The 9,945-nt window shown below is 43.0% G+C and overlaps 1 protein-coding gene across 1 annotated transcript; it reads left to right on the forward strand.

Annotated features, from left to right (window-relative positions):
- The first annotated feature begins 5,332 nt into the window (after positions 1 to 5,332).
- LOC123116331 (zinc finger protein-like 1 homolog) lies at positions 5,333 to 9,738 on the forward strand. The gene is made up of 9 exons (XM_044537300.1): positions 5,333 to 5,556; positions 5,841 to 5,921; positions 6,950 to 7,067; positions 7,168 to 7,262; positions 7,352 to 7,423; positions 7,621 to 7,950; positions 8,046 to 8,154; positions 8,564 to 8,738; positions 9,407 to 9,738. The coding sequence occupies exons 1-9, from the start codon at positions 5,533 to 5,535 to the stop codon at positions 9,492 to 9,494; spliced, it is 1,092 nt and encodes a 363-aa protein (XP_044393235.1). The 5' UTR covers positions 5,333 to 5,532; the 3' UTR covers positions 9,495 to 9,738.
- Positions 9,739 to 9,945: the final 207 nt, after the last annotated feature.

The following is a 9,945-nucleotide window of genomic DNA, read 5'->3' on the forward strand; positions in this document are numbered from 1 at the left end:
CTGAAATAATAGTCTTGGAATAGCATTAGCTCAATGAGCTATATGTTGTTATGAATTACCAAAACCACCTAGGGATAGTTGCACTTTCAGTCGGCGATGAATAGCGGGTCACTTCCGACGGCCACCTCCCCCAAGGCCGCGGACAACACTGAGGTGTTGTCTCGAAGGATACCGGGCCAAGGGGAGACCATTCCGGTGATGCCGGTGGATAAAACCCCGGTTGCCGAACACATGGGGGGAAGACCCCTATAGACCCCGACGATGGGGGACGTATCCAGTTCGGCCCTCAGCCGAATACAGCTCCGGAGACCCAAGTGGTTCCAGATTCAGGTAGGCAGCCTCTCCCGAACGAGGGGGGCAAGCCGCCTCCACTGCTGACCTCTATCCATCCAGGGGCACCGGATAGATTGCTGGAAGCGCTACAAGACGCTTCCATTATGGAAGAACACCGTACTCTTATGAGTACGGTGATTGGGAAAGTTCAATCCGCCAAAAATGGACTGACCGAAACCTGCCTTAGCCTTCTAACAGGCTTTGAGGTAAGTAATGTAGTTGTAAAAGAATATCACCTTGTAGATGGTAGCCCCTGATGCTCTGTTCGATGATCGGAAAGAAAAACCAAACAGAGGATCAAAATAATTTTCGCAGGAGTCTAACATAACATGTCTATGTGAATAAGCAGACGTCGCTGCTGGCTGCTGTCGCTCACACTGCGGAGGTCTCCGGATTAAAGTAGAATCTGGAGCGGGCCGAGGAAGAGCTCGGCCTCGTGAAGAAGCAACTGGAGGACAACCAAGGTATGCACTAACCTGTGCTTATATTTAGGAAGGATGAAAGGTTCGAGCTGACTAAAGTGTCATGAACTTTATTAGGAGCCACGGCCGAAGTAGCAACCCTCAAGAAGGCATTGGTTGAGGCTGAGGACAAAGCGGCGAAGGAACGCGCCTCACGCGAGAAGCAGGAGGCCCGGGTCAGCGAGGTCCAACAAGAGCTCCAGGACGCCGTTAAAAAGTATGAATCCTTGGAGTGTGATTCTAAGACTCAAGAGTCCGAACTTGCCAAGGCCCGTCAAAGCATGCAAGATGCCCGAACCGAAGCTCAGAGCACCCTCCAGGAAATCCAGGCGGCCAAGAAGATCGCGGCGGGTAAGGCTTTTATTATGCAAAGCAAGTATGTGAAGGAAACATTCCTTTTACTTACCCGAATTTGGAGTTCTCGAGGAGCGTTGGCGGATCTGCCGCGCAGCATATCAAATGGTGCAGAGTTCTTTCGAGCCGAAGAAGGGAGCTCGAAGGAGAAGCTGTTCTGGTCTAAATACCTTGGACCAGAACATCCGGTGCCCTTTAGCGACCAGCTAAAACAGTTGGTCGAGTTGTACAAGGCGGCCGAACTAGCCATGAAGGACCTAATAGTCCGGCTATGGCGTGCCGAGCCCATGCCCAGTAGCTACTTCGGACTCGTGAAGCGGCTGGTCAGTGCCTGCCCTCGGCTTGATGTCGTCAAGCAGACGGTCCGCATTGAAGGTGCGCAGATGGCTTTCGCCTGCGCCAAGATGCACTGGGCGAAGATGGATGCCACGAAGTTGATGACCGAAGGTCCGCCCACGGCAAGGAGCATTGCAAGCCCGAGATGTACTGTGACAGTGTCATGAAGGGATCCCGCCTTGTGGCGGAGCAATGTGTCAAGGATATCATTTTCCCATGAAAGCATTATTTTATCCTGTCCTGTAATATGGAACAAGGTTTTCATGTAATATAATGCTTGTTATTTAAAATTTTACCTCCTGTGCAGCCGTTTTATAAAATCTGAGAGTTGGCCAGTCGTCGGCTTCTGCCCCACGTAGCTAGTACAGGGGTGTTCGGGATAAATCTAAACACTCTTTATCCAAATTTTTGGTCCTTTAAGGAGGTGTTTAGCGCAACCAACAAAGGCAATCGGACTATACAGCTTTATCACCCTCACTTAGCCATAGGAGTTCTATAATTTTAAATTTTGGCGTAGCCCCTGGTATTCGGAAGGCCGAAGTTGGGGCGCTATACATGCCTAATCGGATAAAGACCGATTCCTCGCATAAAGCGGAAAAAAGATCTCTAACGATTTGAAAACCTCTCGAATAGCTGACCAGCTCTCGCCGCATCATGATAGTCAGTTTTCGGCTTTCTCTACTGAGGTGCTCGTCCGGAAGAACCGGGACACAATCGCAGTAGTTCTCCCTTTACTACCCTAGCCGATATAGCGGAACGTAAGGTAGCAAGCATAGGAGCCGGGCAACCCAACTATTGACCAAAGACATGATTCAGAGCCGATGCATATAATGCTATAAGTTCGGGGTGCCGAACTATACTGTAAAAGTGTTCGGACTTTCTTGCCGTGTTATGGGGTGCAATGAAGCTCCTGACGAATTAAGGCGTACCAGAATGTACGGGTGCAATTGAAAATAGATAGACAAGGAAAAAAATAGGTAATGAGCAGACACTGCGAGTTATTTTTCATTGTAATTTGATTAATACGTCAAGGCGTATGTATACAGGTAGTGCAATAAGCAAATAAGGCTATTTAACATGACATGACCAAGAGCGAGCTGCGTGTGAGTATTTAAAACAGGCATGACGATCATTAGCAGAGACCACCTGGGTATTCCCTTGTATGTCCGAGCTCCTTGGTGTATCCGTCCCGCTATGGGTCCGATGAGCAGGTTTATCAGAAAAGGCCTCGAGAAGAGAAAACACCTGAAAGAAAGAGAAAAAGTGAAGTATGCGGATCCAGGAGTGGTTGAGCCGCATTATGGACCGCGGTCTAGCTGTGCCTCCGTCCATGCCCATGGCATTTTAAGTGCGTAGTTGTGTACGCGTGGCACGAATTTCACCACTTCATTGGGGCTGGGACGAAGGCCGGATTGCTAGCTGAGCTCTGGACGAGCCGGACGGTCCTGTTGCAGAGTAGCTCGGACTCGCTTGACGGTGTCCGGGGGCTTTATTGCCGAATTGAGGTTTTGCCTAATAAGGCTACTCTGTACTCTGCTGCGAGGGCCGCGGTGTGCTCCTCCGTACGGAGGGAGCGCTCCGTGTTTCCATTGATTGTTATAACACCGCGAGGGCCGAGCATCTTGAGCTTAAGGTAGGCATAGTGCGGCACCGCATTGAAACGAGCAAATGCGGTTCGTCCGAGCTGGGCGTGATAACCACTGCGGAAGGGGACGATATCGAAGACTAATTCTCCGCTTCAGAAATTATCTGGGGATCGGAAGACCACTTCCAGTGATATTGAGCCCGTACAGCAGGCCTCTACCCCTGGTATGACACCTTTAAAGGTGGTTTTGGTGGGCTTGATTCTTGAGGGATCAATACCCATTTATAGTTGGTTGTTATTGTTTGTGTATTTTTGTAGTTTTTGCAATTTGTGTATTTCAGACTTTCTCCTGCACTTAGCAGTCGTATTAGCACAGATTGAGTGATCAAAGATGTCTTGAAGACTTGCTTTGATTTAACATGTGCTTATACAAACCTTTTATTTATTCCTGCTGTTTATGTAGCATTAGTGCTACACCATATCACAAACTTATATATGTTTGCATCCATAGATACTTGAGGAGTGTTGAGGTCATTATAAGGAATTCACATTTAGATTGATCAAGTTCAAACATGCTCTTACTTCATGTGAAGATTTCACTAAAATTATCATTGCTAATATGCTTTTTAGCATGGCCTTTGATAGCTCATGTGCACATATTTTAGTCTATGACCAGACCTCATTTGTCTTCAAACTTATAATGAAATGATGTTTCAAGTCATGGATCTGCTCTATGTATAGGCAGTCTAACTACATAGCACGAATGTCGGCATATACTCGCGTTCTGTGATTTATCATTCCTTTAATATTTGTATTCAGAAGAAGTATTTATATTTTTAGTGTAGTTTTATTATTGCAGTTAAGAAATAAATATTAGTCTTCCATTAAAGATGTTTGTTGCCTTGTTTTTTATAATTCAAAATTGCATTATTCTTATATTCAACAAAAAGGTTTGCAGAGAACAATGTTTGGTGACTTAGATAGCTTTAGTCAGTTGTTAGTTTGTCTTGCTAGATACGCCCGTAAGGAGGGCGCTGTAATCTAGGCCCACGACATCGAGAGACTCGCCTCTACCTCCGCCTTAGAGGAGTGCTTCTCGGGCCACCGATGTGCCCTCTCTTGCCTAGGCAATACCCAACCGACTCCGAGAACAATGAATGAGGGACTAATTGTTGATGGTATTTTTCTGAATCATGTTTGTTGCCTATGAGTTGACTTATGATACATTTTTGTTAGAGATAATTTTAGTTGAGGCTTCTCTTCACAATTTTTTCATGCTTTGAACGAACATTTCTATTCATAGTTTTCTTTTTCCATGGCAACACATGAGCGCATTGCCGTCATGGTAGAGCCTGAGATGGAGTGTGGGTCCAGTATAGAAGAGGTAATAACACTAAGATATTAGAGCGGTTACTGCCCTTGTCCCTTGTTGCTAGCCTACCACGACGAGACTATCACTAGCTCACTTAGATCATCAGTTAATGGATTTGTGAGAAGAGTGAGAGATGAGAGTGAGCGAGATGAGGGATGTGGTTGGTCTGTTTAGTTATGGCTGTCTGAGTGAAATATTTTCCTTATTTTTAAAAATATGGCAAATTGCATTTCATTAGAGATGGCTTTGCAACAAATTGAATGAGCAAGCGGTTCATATTTTTTTGATAAAGTAGTACATTTTTTTGGTTAGGATAGAAGTGTAAATGCATTGGTTGGTTGCTTCAATAGTTAATAACAACACGATGGCGTATCAGTTGCATGACCAACAACAAACATCATTCTTTTGCTTCGTGGTAATGCACGGCATTCAGATCTATCTTCATAGCCCAGGTGGTTTCACGAGGCATTCCATGAGGAAGTACTGTGTGAAGGAGAGAGGGCGTCATGGCGAAAATGAGGTGGGCGTCATCAGGAGAGGGCTCCAGCGATAAATGTCCTGCTATAGCGGAAAACTGAGCGGGAATGGAAGGATCCGACTGAAAAAAGAAAGAGTGTGTCATGAGGTAGGTTTTTTTGGGCCACGTGTTGGAGATAGCATGGCGATAGTCCGGACATGCACATTTCCCCCCTTACATATGGGCTGAATTTTAGGAAATCCGGACTGTTCAGACAGTTGGATTTTTTGGGAGCACACCGGGCGCCCGACTGATACCGAAACACGTCGGGATGTATGAGAAAAAATATAACTCGTAGGAACGCACGGGCATTCCACTAGTTTTAATAAAGTGCGCTCAAGCATAAAAAAAACTCCTACCGGTAAAAAAAAACTCTTACCCGGAGAATCTCACGACTCAGCCCAAAAATTGCGTCTCCTTTTTTAAAGACCCAAAAGCTTTGGTTACGCGATTACTACCGGTTAACATTTCTAAGGCAACCCCACGAAACTCCGTTCCATCTTTGCGAGATCTGCCGTGCTTCTCCCCTTGCTGCCCGTACCGACTCCCGGTTCTTTTCTCCGGTTCCTCGGCGATGGTCGTCTGCAAATGCCGCAAGGTTACTTCTTGATCATTTCTCCACCTATTCGACGATGCCCCTGCGGTGTCCTGCGTGTTCTTTCTGTTGCGCGTCGACATGTGAGGGGGGATTTTGGATCTGGGCAGGGGAAGTACGCGGTGGCGGATTTGGCGTTCGCGTGGCCTGGATCTGAGAGGGCACTGCGAGCGCGGATTCGAAATTTTAGTCTGGGGTTCTTGGATTTACTGCTGGCGTGTTGAGATTTGTCAGTGCTGCCTGAATTTTGTGTTGACAGGGCGTGTGTGCTTGCTTTGGATTTTCAGGCGACGAGGGTTTATTGCTTCGTCCACCAGGTTCCGGTCTGCGGCGAGTGCATCTGCTTCCCAGAACATCAATTATGCGTGGTGAGCTTTCCGACTTGATCCCCTCTTCCCAATTAGCTCAGAAAAAGGCATAGCGGTTAATATGTGCTTGCTCAATGTGCTCCATCCTGTTTAGTGTCTATAGTGTATCACAAGTTTGTCTCTCATGTTAGCTGTTGTATATTGGCATTAAGCTTGCTGGACATGAGTGCCCTTTCAAATATATGGTCTCGCATATGCTTTGAAATGTGCTAGTAATATAGGTTTGTAATGTGAAATATACTTGTTTACAGTGTGATAGAAGATTGGATCACATGTGAGTACTGTTTAACAAATAGCTGCTGAGACAACATTTTTATGCCTGGTGTTGCTGCTAGAGTATCATATTTTTTACAATGCATTGGCTCTTAGTGCGCTCTCTTAGGAGATGGTAGATTTTTAGAGACAACTACCCCAATGTATTGTATCTTACATATGCTTAATATTGGAGTAGCCCCCACTTTTATTAAGATACTTGACTTTTATTGGATGATACTATAAGAATGATATATGTGTTGGATTCCGTGTAGAGATGGTTTCTTAGATAAGTGATGGTTCCATCATCTCGTCATTAATTATGAATTACATAGACAAAAATCTGATGTGTCATGCTAAGAGAGCCTACGTAGGGCACTGGGAGAGACCTGACTATAAGTTAGATCCATCTTTTTTTTCCTCTCTAGTTTGGCCCTATATAACAGATTTACAGCCCTACAGTTTCCACCTCCACTTTCTTACTGAAACATTTGGAATTCAGTATTGTTGCTTAGTCCTATTGCTGCATCTATGCTGTAAAATTTTGTGACACCATATATGTGCATGCTATGATCATATCATTTTCCTGTTCTGTTTATTTTGCGTGAAGAGAAATTTAATAATCACATGTAAGTATATAATGTTGCTATGGGCTTCATATCAGCTACTTTCATAACCAAACGTAAAAAAATGCTTTATATTCTTACAATTCTGTTAAAAGTAATCGTGTAACATTAATTTTACAAAACTAATATCCTCTTTTTTACTTTCTGTAGGTGAAAAACTATGCTGAATGGGTTGTTAATTCTGATTATGACTGGCCACAACACTGCTCTTTGTGTAATTTAGTTCTAGAAGCTGCAAGCGAAGAAACTACACGATTGGGTTGCCTCCGTATGTATTGCTTCAAGTAGAATATATGAATCCATTCGTCTCTTGGAGCCACCTTCACTAAATATAACACGATATATTTTGTCTTCTTGACATCTTTTAGATGTGATGCACACAAAATGCTTGATATCACATGTCCAAAGTTTTCCGGCACAAACAGCACCAGCAGGATTTGTCTGCCCCTCATGTTCAATTCCTGTAAGCTAATCTCTGGCTTGATATGCTATTACTTTGAGGCTCCAACAGTTCTTTTAACCTTAACATGTGACATAGTTATTTCCTGACAGATATGGCCTCCTTCGAGTATTAAAGATACAGGCTCCCGCCTCCATGCTAAACTGAAGGAAGCAGTAGTCCAGGTTAGTCCTTCAAATCAGTTCCTTCTTGCAAGATCAAAACCACTAATTTTCCTTAAATGTTTTCCCTTTGTTTTTATTTGTGCGAATAAATTCTTCTTTGGTGCACTATTACACATTTACCTATGAACCACGACTCTTGCAGCTAAGTATATTTACTGCACTGTTTGACAAAGCTTGCACTTTGTAACATGTCGCAGACTGGTCTGGAGAAGAATGTATTTGGGAATCATTTTGTGACAATGCCTAAAGCTGATGCCCGCACACCCCCTGCATTTGCTTCAGACCCCCTTAAGCGTCTATCATATTCTGGTGAATCTACTGATGCAAACATGCTTAACTCTTCGAAAGATGCAACTTTATCATCAGCGGTACTCTCCCAGGGGGATACATATCCTGCTGGGATGTACTCTTCTGGGACTCTTAGTCATGTGGAACCAGAAATAGTTGAAATAGATGGTCCTAGTACCATAGCAACAAAGTTCCCAGAGCAGGAGCCCAATTTCATCAGAAGTCCAAGCCCGCACGGGGTAAGTCATGACATATCCTCGTGTATATAGTTAGTGTCTGTTTGTTTTCTGTTCACCTTAAGCAGAGTTAGTGATCCTATTCCTTCATTATGTAGCCTAGTGCCACGACAAGAAAAGGTGCTAACTATGTTGAGAGACAAAATTCAGAGATGTCTTATTATGCTGATGATGAAGATGCAAACCGCAAAAAGTACACTAAAAGGGGTAAGAATGCCATTACCAAAAATCTATTTTCTACTTCCGTCTTTATGTCAGGTCCTTCTTTTCTTGAGTTACCGAGCTTTTGTCATATGATTTTTTTTCAATATTCGAGGTGACATTTCTGTCTCAAATTAGTTGCCAAACACTAGTCATGTTTCCAATCACTCACAAGATAATTACTATCTTATTGTATCTCAGTTTGATGTGTTAACCTCGTCTTCTACCACCCTTCTCTTGCAATACACCTATATTCCCAGGGCTGTGATACATCTAACATGAAATGTACATGTATATATATGCTGGAAATGCGCAAGACTATTTAGATTGGTTCATATATAACTAGTCAATTCTAGGTGGAACATTTATTTCAAAAGATGGTTGTGCTTGTTTCTTATGAAGCTTCAGTTTACAGGTACATATCGTCACAAATTTTTAAGGATGCTGCTACCTTTTTGGTCTAGTGCACTGCCAACATTACCAGTTACAGCACCCCCTAAAAAGGAAAATGATGCTCCAGAAGGCCGGTCACGACATCAGAGGACATCACGAATCGATCCCACAAAGATCTTACTTGCAATGGCAATCATGTAAGGTTTCTGCCATGCAATTGTTCTAGCCTCTGACTAATATTCTCCTGGAATGGATCTTAATTTCGTTAAGTAATGTTCAAAACGGATATTACATGGCTGAAGTTTTATTACTGTATTATCGAATATGTAATATATTCAGAAGTAAATGATTATTTTGTGGTTTGAATATATAAGATGGCCAGCACTGTTAGTTTTCCCCTTTGATTCATCTGGGTCTCTGTTTGAGTGGCCTCCTACCCATATTTCTAGCAAATTTGAGGGAAACAACCAGAAATTGGTACTCGCAGTGTTATGTTTTTAATTTGAGTTCTGTACAATCAGCAAGGTTGCTAGCTGTGCAAATTATTTTTTCTTTTTCTTTAGAGATGTCGCACCATTTATTATCAGAGTGTTCGTCTAGTATGATATCCATTTCTATATTCTTGATTTTATGTGTATAAATAAATAGATATGTCTGTTCCTTCATTCTGTTAGCTTGATTTGTGACATAGCAAGCAGTTCTGTATGTCTTAGATGTGAGTCCTGTAAAGCTAATAGTCTGTCTAATGAAAAACTTTAAGATGTGTTTCATTTCCTTATTTTAATTTTGCCTTTTAGTTTGTGTTGGATGCAAGATTTTATTATTCTTGATTTAATTAACCTGCATTAATGTGCTGTTAATGCAGGGCATGTATAGCAACGATGGGGATTCTCTACTACCGGTTGTCACAGCGCGGTCTTTCTGAAAACTTTGCCGATGATGAGGCTCAGTAGTACAGTTGAAACTTCCAACTTGCAGTTTGTTTCTGGTACTGCCTTGCTGCCGATTCAAGGGTTTTACCCTGCCTGTATTATTTTCCATTTCCCCCTTTTTGGGCCTTTCAGGGTGGTTGTGGATGGGAAGGTGGAGGTAGTGATTATAGTTACATAAGAGTTATAGCAGACTGCTTTTATATGCTGATTCATCTGTTATCTTATACCAGACGGGAAATTGTTGAAGCTGTCTACTATTTTCTTATTCCTGTTGCCGCGCCTTCTGAACTGCTACAGGTGTTACTTTGATCGAGCCATTTTAAAACATCGCTGTGTTATTTCTCCAGTATTTTTCACTTTTCACGACGACGCTGGGAAATTATAGGAGTCTTATGCACAACATGGCAGGAGATCATGATATTCTTTTAGTTTGCAAACGCAGATGCCGATTAATTTCAGCAGGAATAAAAGT

Source organism: Triticum aestivum, chromosome 1B (genome assembly GCF_018294505.1).
Source record: "Triticum aestivum cultivar Chinese Spring chromosome 1B, IWGSC CS RefSeq v2.1, whole genome shotgun sequence".
NCBI classification, from domain to species: domain Eukaryota; kingdom Viridiplantae; phylum Streptophyta; class Magnoliopsida; order Poales; family Poaceae; genus Triticum; species Triticum aestivum.

Coding starts and splice junctions, on each gene's coding strand:
- LOC123116331 (XM_044537300.1), top strand. CDS start 5,533: ATGGTCGTCTGCAAATGCCGCAAG. Junction 7,068..7,167: donor TACACGATTGGGTTGCCTCC/GTATGTATTGCT, acceptor GACATCTTTTAG/ATGTGATGCACACAAAATGC. Junction 7,424..7,620: donor TGAAGGAAGCAGTAGTCCAG/GTTAGTCCTTCA, acceptor AACATGTCGCAG/ACTGGTCTGGAGAAGAATGT.